The sequence below is a fragment of the Siniperca chuatsi genome, linkage group LG9, assembly GCF_020085105.1.
Source record: "Siniperca chuatsi isolate FFG_IHB_CAS linkage group LG9, ASM2008510v1, whole genome shotgun sequence".
NCBI lineage: Eukaryota > Metazoa > Chordata > Actinopteri > Centrarchiformes > Sinipercidae > Siniperca > Siniperca chuatsi.
In genome coordinates, this window is record NC_058050.1 from 11741577 (window position 1) to 11759145 (window position 17569).

At 42.5% G+C, this 17569-nt stretch overlaps 2 protein-coding genes across 2 annotated transcripts; both read right to left on the reverse strand.

Moving 5' to 3' along the window:
- Positions 1-6251: 6251 nt before the first annotated feature.
- Positions 6252-11537, reverse strand: gapdh (glyceraldehyde-3-phosphate dehydrogenase). The gene is made up of 12 exons (XM_044209071.1): positions 11427-11537; positions 10879-10924; positions 9088-9187; positions 8682-8788; positions 8466-8556; positions 8259-8374; positions 7961-8042; positions 7642-7793; positions 7451-7529; positions 6909-6992; positions 6722-6819; positions 6252-6637 (listed from the first exon to the last, which is right to left on the reverse strand). The coding sequence occupies exons 2-12, from the start codon at positions 10899-10901 to the stop codon at positions 6568-6570; spliced, it is 1002 nt and encodes a 333-aa protein (XP_044065006.1). The 5' UTR covers positions 10902-10924; positions 11427-11537; the 3' UTR covers positions 6252-6567.
- A 3039-nt stretch (positions 11538-14576) lies between these two features.
- Positions 14577-16693, reverse strand: wu:fj39g12 (C-type natriuretic peptide-like). The gene is made up of 3 exons (XM_044209150.1): positions 16472-16693; positions 15565-15719; positions 14577-15389 (listed from the first exon to the last, which is right to left on the reverse strand). Exons 2-3 carry the CDS (start codon positions 15661-15663, stop codon positions 15093-15095), a joined length of 396 nt encoding a protein of 131 aa, XP_044065085.1. The 5' UTR covers positions 15664-15719; positions 16472-16693; the 3' UTR covers positions 14577-15092.
- Between the last annotated feature and the right edge of the window lie 876 nt (positions 16694-17569).

Consider the following 17569-nt stretch of genomic DNA (forward strand, 5'->3'; position numbering starts at 1 on the left):
CAAAGCAGGATACATGGGAATGCTTGGGCCCTTGGACCAGGCGTTGTGAGGAAGCTGCTGGCTGGGTAAAGACATCAGACTCAGGGGTGGATTTTCACAACCAACTTCAGGTATTCCGGAAAAGATTTTCAGCTATAGCAACAGGGGTAAGAAGCATTGAGCTCATTCCAGATTCAGAGTTTTTAATGGCCAGTTTGGTAACATCAGATGATGAAATAAGTCATGACAAAAACATTTTTGTGAAAGACGTCTCAGAAATTCCTGAGTTAAATCAGGTACCATCATGCTTGTGGGCACAACACAAGTATGATGTAGGATTAATCAAAGATGCTGAGCCTGTAGTAATCACACCAAAATCTTCATACAGGCTGTGTCAGAACCAATATCCTTTGAAGAAGGAAGCTGTTGACGGTATTAAACCGGTGTTTGATTCTCTTTTAAAAGCAGGAGTGATTATTCCATGCACAAATTCTCTAGTCCGAACACCTATTTTCCCCGTACGAAAACTCCGGGACGCCGGAGAGCCACAACATTGGAGATTCGTGCAGGACTTGCAGGCGGTAAATGCAGCAGTACATGCAAGAGCACCCAATGTTCCCAACCCATACACAATACTCTCACAGGGGCCATCTGGGAGTAAGTGGTTTTCAGTTGTTGACCTGGCTAATGCTTTTTTTAGCATCCCAGTGGATCCTGACAGCCAGTATTGGTTTGCATTCTCTTTTGAAGGTTAGAGTTTTACATTCACCAGACTCGTCCAAGGGTATTTGGAGAGTCCTGGAATCTTTAACGATGCGTTAAAAAACAATTTGGAAATGTTGAAATTGACAGAAGGAAGTGCGCTGCTACAGTATGTAGATGACCTTATGATCTGCTCAAAAACAAGAGAAGCTTGTGTAAAAGACACACTAGCTTTGCTCAATCACCTCGCAGAAAATGGCCACAAGGCTAGCTTGTCCAAGCTGCAATTTGTGTCTGAAAAGGTTATATTCTTGGGTCATGTGATCTCAGGTGAGGGGAAGTCCCTATCACCCAAAAGAACCCAGGCAATTCAGCTCATCCCAAAGCCAGAAACAAAGAAACAAGTTATGGCCGTCTTAGGGATGATGTCGTACTGTAGACAATGGGTTGCAAATTATGCACAGATTGAAGGCCCCCTTGCAGATATTGTACATGGGAGAGGTCTGACAGCGAAAGACAAAGTCCACTGGACACCAGAAGCGGAGAAGGCTTTTGTGGACTTAAAGCTGGCCCTCCAGACACCTCCAACGCTTGGTCTCCCTGACAGTAACAGACCTTTCACACAGACTGTTGACGAGAGGGGTGGGTTCATGACTTCGGTGCTATTACAAGAACATGGGGGGAGACTAAGACCAGTAGGCTATTTTTCCAGCAAGCTTGACCCGGTAGCAGCTGGGCTGCCAAATTGTCTGAAGGCTGTGGCGGCTGCAGAGAAAGCTGTTATAGCCTCACGTGACATTGTGGGTTACGCTGATCTGACATTGTTGGTTCCACATGCTGTCTCAATGATATTGCTTGAACAGAAAACATCACATCTCTCAACAGCCAGGTGGTTAAGATACAACACAATATTGCTTGAAATGCCTAATATCACTGTTAAGAGATGTACAGTGCTTAACCCAGCAACTCTCCTCCCTACAGCGGCAGACGGCGAACCTCACGATTGTGTGGCAGTGATAACAGAGACTTGCTCCCCCAGACCAGATCTGCAGGAAACACCATTGATCAATCCAGAGCTGGAGCTGTTTGTTGACGGTTCAGCATCACGAGATCCAGCAACTGGTAAAAATCTCGCAGGGTTTGCAGTAACAACATTGCATGAAACAATTCTGGCTAAACCACTCCCATCAAATTACTCAGCACAGGCAGCAGAGTTAGTTGCATTAACGGAAGCATGTAAATGTGCTAATGACCAAACTGTGAATATTTTCACAGATAGCAGATATGCATGGGGAGTGGCGCATGATTTTGGAAAACTCTGGGCAAACAGAAACTTCCTTACATCCACAGGCAAACCCATTGCACATCACACACTGGTTGCTGAACTCTTGGATGCTGTGCTGTTGCCTAAGCAGATTGCCATTTGTAAATGTGAAGCACACACTAACAACCTTGATCCTATCTCACAGGGGAATGCCAGAGCGGATAAGGCAGCAAAAGCTGCTGCCAAACAAACACCGACCACTCGATGTGTTGCATTAACTAATGAACCTCTGACACCTACAGCTGATCTGCAGGGACTGCAGACAAGAGCAACGGCAGAGGAAAAAGCAGTGTGGCAAAAGGCAGGCTGCACTGTCACAGACAAAGTGTGGTATGGACCAAGTGACAGACCATGCTTACCGAAGTATCTGTTCCATTATTTTGTTGTGTTGACCCATGGGTGAGACCATGGTTCAAAGAGGAGCATGGTGCTGGAGCGGAACAGATGCTGGTTCGCAAAGGGATTTAATAACTTCTCTCAAAAATTTTATTTTGCCAAAAATGGAGATGGATTTCATTGAGCTGACACCCAGTGAGGGAAAGAAATATTGTTTGGTCATTGTTGACATGTTCTCTAAATGGGTAGAGGCTAAACAGGATTCAGCAGCAGTAGCAAGGAGTCTTATGCGAGATATCGTCCCATGCTGGGATATTCCAGATAAGATTTCCAGCGATAACGGTACACCTTTCATGAGCGCAGCATTGAAGAGTGTAGGGGAGTATCTTGGTATTGATTTAAAACATCATTGTGCTTATCACCCTGCCAGCGGAGGAGCCATGGAGAGGGAGAACAGTTCTCTGAAAAACAAGCTTGCTAAGTGTTGTGATGAGACAGGGCTGCCCTGGACAAAAGCACTTCCCATTGTTTCGATGTACATGAGGTCCAGGATAAGAAGGGGGGTCTCAGCCCTTTTGAAATCCTATTTGGCAGGCCATTGAACACTGGTATTGGGCCAGTGAAAAGACAACTTCCTGACACCAGCCAATGTGAGGATGAGATGCTACGCTATTGCACAAACTTGATAACTGATATTCACAAACAGGTGAAGGAAGCCATTCAAAAGGCTGCAGAGAGGAAACTGCATGACTTGGAGCCTGGTGATTGGATCGTGGTGAAGGATTTCAGACGGAAGAACTGGCGGGCTCGCAGGTGGAATGGTCCCTACCAGATCTTGCTCACCACTGAAACAGCTGTAAAGGTGGCAGAGAGAGCTACGTGGATCCACGCCACCCACTGCAAACGAGTACCCGAGCCGGGGCCAGCAGCCAAACACCAGACAAGTGAGATCGAGATCAGTGAGTGAACCGAACCCTCCTCCCCTTGTGCATTCAGGGGGTATTGGAGGGGAGTGGCGGTCCCGTGGGGGAGTTTCTCTGAGCACAGAGATTCCACTGGGACCACCTAGAACCACTACCCTCCCGAACCAACATCACGGGCACACTGATTAGGGGGTAGGCAGAGGTGACACAACTGATAAGATGACACTTGAGACCAGAGAAAGATGGCGATGGAGGGGTGACGGACTGAGAGGCCACGGAGACGGGGTGCTGCTCGCTGTCATCATTGTCCTGTCATCAGTCTCACTAATGGAAACATTCAAATCACAACTAACCACAGAAGAAGGAGGGGTCAAAAGGGAGGTGCCACCCATCTTCCCCGACATCCCAGCTCAGCTGGAAGACAACGCATGGTATGCAACTATACTGACTAATGCCAGAAAAGTGACTACCCAGAGTTGCTACGCCTGTGTGCAGCTCCCCCATGGGGTGGGGGACTCCATCCCAGTGAAACCCACGCCATTAAATGTCTCTGAGACCCTGGGAGTCATGGTGGCATTCACCCGGGGGGTTACTCTGCAGAACAGAACAGTGAGAGACATGGGAGCTGCACTCAAGCTATGTAACATCAGCATCACCAACTACGACGGCTCCACAGCCAGGTTTTGGAACATGAGCCAAATAACCCAGCAAGGAATTCATCGGCCCATCATGACTACCAATCCAACGTCCCAGGCCGGTACGGTTGGATTCACCAGACAGTGCTACACGTCTAGAGACCACTTCCTGGGGACTTCAGCATGCAAACAGATGGTCACTACAACATGCGGCACCGGGTGGAACAAGGGAGGTCGAAGCGAATGCAGAGGACCTCAGCCATACATCGCTCAGCTGAATCTGACTGACGCCACCAGCTTACACCGCCCAGGGAGCGACAATCCCATCGTACTGATGCCTACGGAGGATGGATTTGGATCTCTAAGAGAGCACGTGTGGGTATGTGGACAGCATGTTTATCAATCCCTCAGACCGGGGTGGTGTGGCACCTGCTACCTTGCTAAGCTGATAACATCTGTGAACATTCTACCCACCATCACTCATTTTCACACCCACTATGCTCACTATTACCACACAGAGCACGGCGATGCACTACGAGAGTGTCACCAGGGGAGAAAGGAATCAGTGGCATCCTCCCCTGGTGGGAGACTGTGAATAATGCACACAAGATAGATCACCTGCCATAGATCTTGAGAACTTGACGGCACTGGTAGAGGTAGGGTTTTCCACTCTCACTCCTACCATGCAGGGGGTCAAAAATGTGGCCCTGCAGAACAGAATGGCTTTGGACTTGATGCTGGCTAGTCAAGGAGGAGTTTGTCATATTATTGGGACTGATTGCTGCACCTATGTTCCAGACATCACAGACAATATGACTCATGTTGTTTCCCATCTGAACGACCTACTGCATGAGGAGAAAAGCCTAGACTCCCAGAGTGTGGGAGGATGGGATATGTGGTCATAGCTGACTATGGGAGGATGGAAGAATGTGTTGATGAAAATGTTGGCACCCGTGCTCCTAGTTATTGTGCTCTTCCTCCTTTTGACCTGCTGTGTAATTCCCTGCTTCAGATCAATGATTGCTACAGCAATTAAATCATCTATGGGTCAGTATCTGAATATGCCAATAGAAACATCCAGCTCTGTTGAATGGATTCCACCGTTTGACAGTGAGATGATTTGAGGAGAATAAAATTGCATGTAACCACACTGGATTTTGAAGTATGATGTGAGTTTAGAATAAAATGCTCATGTATGCTCATATATTACTGCTAGAGCTATTTACCTAATGGTTAAAGTTATAATATTAATAATAGTTCTGTTGTTTTGCTGATTCACGCATGCTTATTGGATTATAACTTAGTTTTGTGGTCTAGTCCCATTACATTTTTTAGTTCATTCTTATTTGTGTCCAGTTTTAATGATAATGATTGCTAATGACAGGCTATTGAATTGAAGTGTGCTGGATAAGCTAATGATAAGTATATGTGGGGTTTTTCTTCCTCTGACGCTTGAGGTTTTCCCCACTTGTCTGGTTGTTTGATTTTTCCTCTCCTACTTAACGTTTGTTCTTAATTATTTTGATTAGCATTTGTTTTTAAGATGATTTTATGCTAAAAAGGGAGGAATTGCAATGGCAAGAACAAACAGACTCTCTGATATAATAACATACAGATATTATAATTGTTTGGCGTCAATACTTGATTTGTGTATGATTGTTTGGACTACGAGATGAGAACAGTACACTGATAATGATGACATGGAACTACAAATTATCCTATTGACTGTTATGTCCAGACTTCAGGGACACTCTTCTCCCTGGGTTGAGGAGTCTGACCCTGAAGACTGGATAAATAACTGATGCTCTTTTTCCTCTGGACTCATTCAGAGCAGATTATACTGATGTATGTTTTTGCTGTTGTGAGTCCGTCTGCAGACGCTTGAAGTAAACCTACAGAAAGACAAGTGATTGCCTTGAGTGTTTCTTTATTCCGAAGGAATTGCCACTACATAAGTCACCAGTTGGCATGAAAGCCTCATATTGAACCATTATAGTGGGCTTTCATCAAGTTGTTAGCTATGCTACAGTATTCTCCCAGATGATCAGCCTAAAAGGGGCTAAAGAACAGGTCATGTGACTGTTATAAAAGCAATGTGGTGGTGCAAGAATCAATTTGAGCGGCCAAACCCACAGAAATTATTCTCCACAATCCTACCTAATTGAGAATCAAGGCAATTAAGAGCTGTCCATGTAGTCCCTCAGGAGGAAGCCAAATATGGATAGACACCACTTGTGAGGGTTTGCTAGAGTTACTGACACATAAGAATTCATCTGCCAATAAACATTAATCCCACTGGAGAAGTTTTTATATAGGTTTGTTCTGTGCAGTGACAAAAGAGAAAAGAATGAATTAATCTCACAAACAGGACTTTATTCCACCAGTGACGACTGCAGTACTTCAGTACTACAGACTGACTCTCACACCTTCACTCCATCTCACAAGAACAGAACTGGGAATTTAACAAATACAAAAAAGTAATTGGTCACTAATTTAAATTAGTTTGCTCTCTGTGGAACTTTTCCTCAGGCATCTAACAGGGGTCGACTATCTGATGGGACCAGGCAGAGTCAGAGAATACAATGTCTTATTGTTAAATGTATAACTCTGGTATCAGGAGAATGTGGGTGATGTGGCATAGTGCAATGATTATCGGCTGGCTGGTCGTTTACTCCTTGGCAGCCATGTGGGCCATCAGGTCGCAGACACGGTTGCTGTATGCGAACTCGTTGTCGTACCTAGTTAAGAATCAAGAAAACAGAATCAATATGCATCATTAGAAACAGATGAGGAACTGAAAGTGATCCATGCTGAAGGCGTACCATGAGACCAGCTTGACAAAGTGGTCGTTGAGGGCGATGCCAGCACCAGCATCAAAGATGGAGGAGTGACAGTCACCGTTAAAGTCTGTGGAGACGACCTGCAGGAAAGCAAAGAGAAAGGATGTCACATTAACAAGAACACTGATCAACAAAACTGTTAAGATCAGTTAGAAGAGACAACACATACCTGGTGCTCAGTGTATCCCAGAATGCCCTTCATGGGTCCATCAGCTGCGGCCTTCACAACCTTCTTGATGTCGTCGTATTTGGCCTGTCGAGAAGGAGATTGTATTCTAGTTATTTTTCCATTATGTCAAAAATGTTGAGAAAAAAAAAATCTGGTGTTAGTCAAAATGTTTATAGTCCACAAATTTCATGAAAAGACCAAAAGCTACACTCAAATTTGTCAAAACTTACAAAAACTAAAGAATTAAAAAGAAGCAGACAGATGTTATGCAGAGGTGTTTAAATGGGGTTTATCAAATTGTTTTGAAAGCCCTGTTTGAATTTCAAACAAGAGGGCAAAGAAATGCTAAATACTTTAAGGTTTCACATAAGTATATCAATTGTTTTGTTTTAAATATACCATCCTAAAATACTCATTTTGAGTGAGTTGGATGGGACAGGAGTGAAAACCCACTCGCCGGTCACCCTCCAATGGAAACATGCTCGCTTCTCTAACCTTTAGGTCACCACTGTTATGAAAGCCACTGGTTTGATGTTACTCACGGGTTTCTCCAGACGCACTGTCAGGTCAACCACTGACACATTGGGGGTGGGGACACGGAAGGCCATGCCGGTCAGCTTGCTGTAGAATATGGACAGAATAGGTTTTGTCACAAAAACAAAAATTCACCAGATTAAGTGCAAGTCCGGTTCATACTATACTGCAGTACAAGTCATGTGTTTTTGGCACTGACCCGTTGAGCTCAGGGATGACCTTGCCGACAGCTTTGGCAGCACCAGTGGAAGCGGGGATGATGTTCTGGCTGGCACCACGGCCGTCCCTCCACAGCTTGCCTGAGGGACCGTCCACAGTCTTCTGGGTGGCGGTGATGGCATGAACTGTGCTCTGATGGACACGGAGAGAGGAGAAAGGAGGATGATTAAAATATGGCTTAACCCCCCCTAACTTTGTAATGTCATGTTGGCATTTTGAGCTATTTGTAAATCTGGTTTTAGGGGCTGCTTAGCATCTTTTTGCCAGATTGATCCCAGGCGGAGTGTTTTCATCCTCACCATCAGGCCCTCAATGATTCCAAAGTTGTCATGGATGACCTTGGCCAGGGGGGCCAGGCAGTTTGTTGTGCAGGAAGCATTGCTATGGAGAGGCAGTGACAGCATCAGTTAACTGAGGACTGTCAAAATAAATAAATTAAAAAAGGCAAAGTCTGTCTTTATTTAAGGCAAGTTCAACCAAGATGTACAATGAAGCAGATGTACAATGAGTGAAATGTGCAATAATGCAATGGGAACTTCAATTTTAACCCACTTAAAAAAAAAAAAAGACCCAGCAGAGATACTTTCTGATTCTTACCTGACAACTGGGAGGGATTTGTCGTATTTCTCATGGTTGACACCCATGACAAACATGGGGGCGTCAGCGCTGGGTGCAGAGATGATGACTCTCTTGGCACCACCCTTCAAGTGAGCCTGCAACAGGTTTTTAAAATTTTTTGTTTAATTCACGTCCTTTTTTTGGCATAATTTTCTCAACAGCTTAGGTTCAGGACTGAGTACTTACAGAGGCCTTCTCAATGGTGGTGAACACACCAGTGGACTCAACCACATACTGGGCACCAGCCTCACCCCATTTGATGTTGGCAGGGTCCCTCCTGAAAGAAAAGACAAAAGAAAAGTCACAAATGCTTCCTCAGTTCTTCCTTTTTCTAGTGTGCACGTTTGTGAAATTGTAATTCAACTGAATGTTTTCTACATTAAAAGCCTGGTTAGTGCTCACTCGTGGAAAACGGTGATTTTATGTCCATCGATGACCAGCTTGTCACCCTCAACCTTGACCTCACCCTTAAAGCGGCCGTGGGTGGAGTCATACTTGAACATGTAGACCTAGAGAGGTAATGTGAAGTGATGAGAAATTTTAAATTATGACAGCTGACAAAAGCAGAAGAGATTATATGTAAATTAATTTCAAATCTTGAATGAATGTCACATTCATTAGGCCGACATTTAATTTGGAGATAAATTTGCCAAATGAATGCACTCGTGACGTGAATATATTTTACTCATTTTAAATTATATTCTTGAGTGATTCTCATCTTCCACAGACATCAAAATAACTTTCCAAGCATGTGGCTGGTCTTGATTTCAAACCCTATTATATATTTCAAGCAGTCTTCTTGACTTACCATGTACTCCAGGTCGATGAAAGGGTCATTGATGGCCACAATCTCCACCTTCTTGGAGGTGAAAGCAGCGCGGGTCACCAGACGACCGATGCGGCCGAATCTGAAAAGTTTACAGTGTTTCTTAGCCTGGCCTCTAGATGGTGGTATCACACCATACCACAAAGTCACTGGATGACATGATCAGACATTCCTCAGAATCAGTGAAATGAAGCACCAGATGCTTCTGAAGTGGAAATAATCAGCGTGAAAGTCAGTCATGAAAATGTAAAATTGGTTTTTGACATCCACTTCAACCTAAGCGCAACCTGCTTTACATTACTGTTGTGGCTTTTTTCTTTGTGTGGGATACATAACTCTCCAGGAGACCTGAAACCACAGCCAAAGGGCAGGGTTCAGGAGGAGGAGCTGAAGGAGGTGTGTGTTGCACAGCATATGACTACATAGCTCTCACACTCCCCTCTCTGGGGGCTAAAGTCGAAATGAACCTCTAATGTGGTAATCCTGGCAACTGCGGTGCACTGTTTGATCAGCAGGCAGAGTTACTTTTTAACCGTGGGTCCAAAATCCTGGCACAGATACACTCTGTCCTCTGACACTGGGGGAGGAGGAAGAGGGCCGGAGAGATAAAGAATAGATCCATGTAACAGATAGGAGGACTTTAACGTCACATTATGTGTGTTCAATAACATTTAAGTTACGCGGGTCCTCTTCTACTTGCTTCAGAGAGCAGAAAAACAATCCCCTGTTGAATGACCCCTATGTCGAAGCCACTGCCCACATGGGCTAGTTATCTTCTGAGGGGCAAAGTTCACTGAGTGGCCACAGGTTAGTGTATGTGCATGTCCTCCATTACAAAACAGTTTACCTTCCTCAGCTGTTGTATGGTGTTGCTATTAATTAATCACAGACTGCAGTTATAGAGCACAAGGCAGACAGTCAACACTTTGGGCTCATTTAATCATTCGTGATATAGAAGACAACCTGAGTCAGTTTTTATAGAGAGTTTTAAGAGTTATTCCTCCATACTGAGGGCTGTAAGCTGCTTCTTTTTAAGTGTCTCACAGCTTCGAAACACTCAACCTAATGTACTATTAGCTTCTCTTAACTTTAATTTAGTTCACATCAAACTACAAACTTGTTAATTTACAAGATATTATTTCAGCACTCACTGGTACTAAGACTTTTTAGAATTGTTTCCTAAATAATTCAGTCATAGCCTACAAGACATTCTGAACATCTTCGTCTTCCGTTAGGTTCCAGTAATGTGGTTACATTTTCATTGAGGTACAGAGACATATTGGCCATCATTATCTTTGTACTTAAAAAAAAAAAAACAACTTTCCCCCCTTTATTTTCTAGTAGACTTTCTATCCCTTATTTTTATTTAATGTAATGCTTTATCTTGCCTTGATTTTTTAGGAGCAGTCATCGTATAAGCTTTTAGCTTCCTACATCTCCTGAAGAAGCTTTTGTTTACATGTATGTATGTCCAAGTATATGTAGGTAAAAAATGTGCTTGTATATGTCTTTGTGTACATTATTTTTTTAAATGTGCAAACAAACAAATAAACTTTAAGAAGCACAGATGGTGCGTTTGAAAATTGAAAGAAAGCAGCCATTACAGTAAGTCACTGTTAAATGCTCCCTGTATGCGCAGATGAGAGGGGTGTGGAATTAGCGTACACAGACTAGCCAAATGAGTCAGTGTTGAAGTTGAGTGTGTGATGCTTATCTAATTGTGCTAATTAAGGGGATTTGGTTAATTTAAGTGAGTGGATAATTAGCTCTTACCCATTGATACCAACTTTGACCATTTTGCCTGGGATGTTCTAGTCCTCTGGAGGGAGAAATGAGAGCAGAAAGCAGGAAGAAAAGGAATAATGCTTGTTAAATATTGATAAACCAGTATTTATGATGCCATATATTAGCTTCCACTTGACAGACAGTTTCTAAAAATTGTGTGATAAGCAAAGAGTTCAAATGAACATGCAGAAGTATTCCACTGATAAGTTATCTGCGACCACATTCCAAGTAAACTTCAATGTAAATCTGCAGACCAGAACTTCCTCTGCCAGTGTAGAGCCTGCTTATGTGCACTGAAAAACAATTCTACAGCCTCATCAGTAGCAAGAATTACATTTTAACCAGGACTATAAAGTAAAATTAATTTCTTTGAATTTTATAACCACATTTGTGTTAAAATTGGGTTCAACCAAGCCCATGCAGATTGTCCCCCAGGTGATCTAAATTAAGTTATTCAGTCATGCAGCCTGTTGCTGAGGCCCTGCAGGCTCCTGCCCCTCTCTGACTAAAAGCATTCAATTGTTGAAGGTATTTACCGTTTGTGAGACACCTCAGTCTGTCTTGCGACTCCGTGTGTGAGTGGGGAAGAGTAAAGGTTAGCGGTGTTTTTATAGTGTTTAAAGCCACGCCCCCTCATTGGTCACTGCTCCTCGCCCCGCCCCCATCTGAATGTCAAGGTCGTCAGCCTGCAGAGACATGCAAGCTGGCTTCAGCAACTTAACTTCATGTGAGTTAAATAGCCTAGAAGCTTCTCTCTTATCATCCACCTTCTGCTGCTAATTGGATGGAAGCTCTGAAATATTATGTTTAGATTTACATTATTTCAGCAGAAGTTCACAAGTGTCATCAAGCCTTTCTTGTGTTTCTACCTGTTGCCTTTAAGAGGCCTGGATATAGATACTCAGATATTAAAGCCAGGTAGTGCACTGAAAAAAGAGAGGGGTCCCTCACTGACCTTCTCAGTAAACACAGAGACACAGAGGGAGCAAACGAGGGATCAAATCTCTGTCTTCCTGACTGTGACATTTAATGTCCAAAGACCATGACCCTTCACTTTCACACTCTCTGTAGCTATGGAAAGCTACCCTTCTTCCTCTGCCTCTCCATCTACTCCATCTACTTGGCAGGAGTCAAAAGTTAACTCAACATGAACACATGAACATTACGCATGTGCAGAGGATGCATCTTCAGTTGGTGTGAGTCCATTTATTCAATCAAATTGTTGCTTTGTCAGGTTATTTAGAAATGACTAACTCCCAAAACAGAATCTGAATGCAAAAAAAAAAACAACAACCATTTATTTGAAAGACATTTTCCTTTGTCTAAATAAAAGTGCTACACTTGAGGTCTTGGCAATGTGTTATGCTGCTGCAAAATGAACTGTCTTCACTTTTATTCATTGTACACAGAATATGACAAGACCTTTTTCTGAGTTTATTTTGACTCATTTGTCTGGCAACAGTGTTGGCATTTGAAAAGAAAGCACTCCAGAGGATAATATAAATTCTTAAATCAGAATAATGAGAATGTCAGTTTAAACCAGAAGACCATTCAAGTTGAATCCTGTTGGAAATCTCCCCCTTGCTGCATACTCAGCCTCACCAGCGGGCAGCCCTGTGAATTGAAACCTTACCCATGGCATGGCATCTTGTCACCACAGCAGACCATGAACATGCAACACATTACATATCTAACTGGACCAAAAATGACTTTCAGTAGCTTGTATTTTCCACCTCAGCAGATGATGTGGTCAAACACGCTTTGCAGCAGGCTAGCAGACATGTAGCTCTGCACCAAAACTGGACAGTGCCGGTGTGTTTTATGGCTGCAGTCCAACGGTCCAGGCATAGCTGAACTACCACAACCCTGAGTGCATGCCAGTCTTGGCCTCTGCTCTGCAGCTTAAGGTCAAAGAGGGGAAGTAAAGGTCAGGCTAAGATTAGACGCTGGCTGGCTAGTCAACACTTGGTCCATGTTATACTCTCAGTACTGTAAATGCTGCCTCAAAAAGATCACATGTTCTCTCTATATTACAGTGGCCAGACTCTGCTCACTGTAGAGAGAGGAAAGTGAGCGGCCATGAAATATAATATGTAGGGGAATTATTATTTCAGTTCAGTGGAAGTGTCACTGTAAGATTCAAGTAAGAAATCTGTATTTAATGAAAAAATACAAAGCAACCTTTATGTTATTTATCTGTTTTATTCTAGTCACTTTATCAGAAAATATAGTAACAATAAAATGCATGGATTGCTATTTGGTGATCTATGCACAATTATGTCTGCATATAAAAGGGGCCTTCAATTAGTTTTTTACAACTTGTATCCTGTATTAGAACCCAGTACAAAGTCCAGAGGGCAGCTCTGTGTGGTAACAAACAGATAAACAGAAATAGACTCAGACTGCCTTCTAGTGTCATGGTAGAAAACTGCATCCAACTTCTTTTTTTTAATGTCAATCTTCAAAATTCAACCCAAATACCAGAATTAATACAAAATAATACATGGATAATGTATACATTACGAAACATTGATGTTGATGACAGTTATTTTCATTATCGATTAATCAGTTTTTTGCAATTGGTTGATTAATTGTTTACTCAATAAAAATGTCACAAATGTGAAAAATGCCACTGAGAGTCCTCGGTGACCCATAATACAAAACCCAAAGATCAATGAGTTACAATGATATAAAACTCAAGGAAATCAATAAAAGCAGGAAATCTTTAAATTTGAGAGGGTGGAACCGAAGAAAGTCAAAAAAATTTTGCTTGATAAATGACTTGATGTGCTAATCAATGAATCTATTGATTGTTTCAGCACTAGTGGTGCGATTCCAGAAAATTAATGGGTTCTTTGTTTCCTGGTCATATTATTGAGACTATCTTTGTTTTGGCCTTCCTCCCAGTGAATTGTGTCTTGGTTCTGAGCTGATCCTACATTTACCAGTCAGAGGCCCAGTTACAATGTCTCCCATGAATCCAAGACATCAGAGGGAAAACCTCACCACTGTGTCGTTGTTGTCTCACATTCTTCTCAAGCCGAGAATTTTGAAAATGTTTAACAGCAACTAAACTTCCTCCTGAGCTGTTTATAAATTTGTATTTTACAGCTGTTAACAGCTCCACATAAACATACCTGGAATTAAGATTAGATTAAGAATTTGATTTGTTCTTTGTTCCACATGGACCTTTGAGAAAACCGTTCGTGCACACTGCTGGTACTGTCAGAATGACCATTAAATATACAATTGCATCATATTTATGAAAACATATTTTTATAAATATCAGTTGGAATATTATGAGATTATGTGACAAAGATGCCAAAATATTTCTTTCCATTTCCTTGCACAATGCAATATTTTTGCCCTGGGAACTTGGCAGTGATGCCAGAATGAAATCAGTTTTGGATACAGCAGAGGGTTCATGCATACTTTAGAATGATGGGGGAAGAAATGTAACTTCAGCAATTTAGAAGATTTAATAAATCATCAAGAGTTAAAAAAAAAAACATCTGTCAGGAGAAATTGAAGCGCCACTTTGAAGGACAAACTGAGATGACGTGTGTCAACAGAGAGTCAACAAACTGGGATTTACGTGTGGGATAGAAGTGGATGTTGAATCTCACACTTGCACATTTCTGTGAGCAAAAAAACAAACAAAAACAAAACAAAAAACAGAACAGAACAAATGTCAAATCCATTTATTCATGCAAATCATAGGTAAACAAAAACGAAACAGCAGGAATTACAGGTGCCATCATTTTTGGATATCCACGTCCATTACACCTGATTTTACACACGATCCCCTGGCGACAAAATGTCTAAACACTTACATTTACTGTACGCACACAAAGCTAGAAATACGTAAAGTGCCAGTTTACTTAAAAAAACAAGCCCAACATTCAAATACGATAATTTGATGTAAACATAGCTCACATGTTCTAATATTCAGTTTAATACTTACACATGAAATAAACTACAGCTGCTCTGTTAAAACAGCCACAATAGTGTGAAGCGTCTGATCTATGGTACCTATGCTGGATGAAACCACATTAGCAATGCCGCAAGTTTACACCATACTACATGTAGCCTACACACATGTAAACATCCTTCACTGCATGCCAACGCCTTCGCATGAGTGTTTTTTGCTTATTATACTCTAAGAAGGATGTCATCAGTCTTTATTTTCTCTCTTCTCTCCACTAACAGCCCAGTCCGCTCATGGACCCGATCCGATCCAGTTTCAGCCCAAAGCATCCTCGGTTCCAGCCCCTCCTTGACCGGTCCGGTTCTGCACGCTTCTGATTGGCCAGAGCCCCCTTCAGCAGGCGCATCCAGGGGGTCTCAGCCTGCGTTTGCGCGTCAGCCCATTTGGGGTACTCGGCCGCTTTGACCCCCGAGGAGAAGGTGGACTGCTCCTCTGGTTGGCTGTTCAACAGGTTCTCCAGGTCGTCCAGGGTCAAAAGGTCATTGTAGCGTTCCAGAAACTGCTCCATAAACTACAGGAGGGGAAAAAAGATTAAATTTAATTGTCAGGGAGTGTACAAGGGAGAATAATTCAATAAGTGATACATTTCATTACTCTCCTCTTATTCTTTCCTGCGCTCCCTCCCATGCTTCTGGACCCACTCTTTTCTATCCTGCCCCCTCCCCTTCTCTTCCCTCTCTCCCTACCTGCACAGCATCAGGAGAAGGGTGCAGGGCTCGAGCCTCTGTGATCTCCAGGGGCGTCAGGAGGAGCAGAGTGGCACAAAGCAGCACCGGGCACAGCATGGCAGCAGAGATGACAGACAGGAAAAACTGGAGCAGGAGGACTGAAAATACACTGGCTGCAAAAACCCAAATACAGAGAGAATGATGTGGAGAAATTCAAATCACTTTTGCAAAAACACAAAAATATATACAAACTGTGTATATAAAATAATAGTTTAAAAAAAAATCTTAGTTTTATTAGTCAAATATCTTTGCAGACACTCTTTAACCAATCCTCAATTGGTATTATTATCAAATTTATTTCTACATTTAACAGGGATTATTACAGATAAACATTGTTACATAAAAATAAGCAATGCAACAGATGTAATGTATATAGGGCGTGTAGCCGAAGCTAATTTGCAGCCCCCGTAGGCTTTTAAATCTACAGAATCAGGAGACATTTATTATATATTATAATTATTGTATAAGGAGAAAACGCTCTGCTGCATTAAATAGATCTCAATTTAAGAGTCAGTTAGTGTTTCAGAAAAGTACTAATTAGGTGGTATCAATTACATTTAAAAAACATTTTTTTATGGTAACCTGTTGAGAATAATGAAAGAAATAGCTTTTTCAAATCAGACTTCAACAAGAAATTGATTTTCTTACTGTATAATTATACCTAAGGTTGATATAGAGATATATATATATATATATATATATACATACATACATACATACACACAGCAGGTAGCTGTAACCAATCTTTTATTAATTGGGATTCTCTTTGGGAAGTAATTACTGCAATGGATAACTATAAAATAAAGAGTAGAAACCATTTAACACAAATATCTAACCATTTAAAAGAAAATGGAAGCATGCTCACCTGTTTGTTGTCTCTCAGAGCTCTGGGTGTCTTCTGCTCTCACAGACTCTTCTCCATCTCCTTCGTTCTCAGTCTCTACCTCTCACTTGTTGGCACCTGCTGGGAGCATCACTATCTCGCTCAGCTGACTCCTCCTACTCCTCGCTCTGATGGAATTGAAAAGGATGATTTTCTTCCTCTTGCGTCTGTCCTCTTGGCAGAAGCTGAATGTTGGGGCATCAGCTGGGCTGCTGCAGAGGTTTTGTAGAGCCAGAGACGCCCTCCCCCCAGCCCTTGCCAACCCACCTCATCTTCATCTCCTTTTCTTTGGAGTGATGTCATAGCCTTGGAGAGAGTGATTGTCATTGCCAAGGTGACTGTGTCTACAGTGCACTCTGTGAGCCATACTGATGCCACTGTACTGCACAACGCAAGGTCAGAGGGCAACAGTCAGCTAATGCCTTGAAGAAGTGAACTAGCTGGAAAGATTCACGTGTTTTATGTCACGACTTGATCTGAATTATACATTTCCCATGTGGTAACAATGCTCCTCGTGCACATTAGCCTCCCTCTCTCCCCTTTGTCTCCGTGGTCTTTCCCAGCATGCACGGACCTCCTCTCTCTGTTGGGTAAGTTACAGTCTGTCAGTGCCATCTGCTCCCTGTACCCCCTGCCGCCAAATTACAACACTAGCAGGAGCTGCACGATCCAACACACCGACCTCAAAGTTCAGCAGCGTCTGATTATTTCAAGTAAATAAACCCCAGCAATCACAAATGTACGTCAGACACTGGGCATGCAATCAATGAATATTGTCTTAATTAAAAGGAAGCTTCTGTGAGCAAAATGTGTGATGTTTTCATACCTAGCACAGACAAGCAGAATTCATCTTTGCACAGCACTAAATAAAGTTATAAACGGGGCAGATTTACTCATGTTTGCGCACTTAGCACCCACTGAATACATTTAACTCAAATTTGTCCTCAGATAAAACCTAACTGCTGTTGCAATCATAGTTAGCCTGTTGTTGGCAAGTGTCTTTACATAACATATCAATCACATATACAGAAATGCACCCCTCTCATCTTTTCAGAGAGGACAACGTGTGGGAGAGGGAGT

Bases quoted from the DNA above. Each gene is read 5' to 3' on its own strand.
- gapdh (XM_044209071.1), bottom strand. From the start codon at position 10,901: ATGGTCAAAGTTGGTATCAATGG. The intron at 8,789-9,087 runs GTAAGTCAAGAA...TTACCTCTCTAG, and splicing joins TCATCGACCTGGAGTACATG to GTCTACATGTTCAAGTATGA. The intron at 8,043-8,258 runs GTAAGAATCAGA...GCCTCTCCATAG, and splicing joins AAATCCCTCCCAGTTGTCAG to CAATGCTTCCTGCACAACAA.
- wu:fj39g12 (XM_044209150.1), bottom strand. From the start codon at position 15,663: ATGCTGTGCCCGGTGCTGCTTTGTGCCACTCTGCTCCTCCTGACGCCC. The intron at 15,390-15,564 runs GTAGGGAGAGAG...CCCCTCCTGTAG, and splicing joins CTTCTCCTGATGCTGTGCAG to TTTATGGAGCAGTTTCTGGA.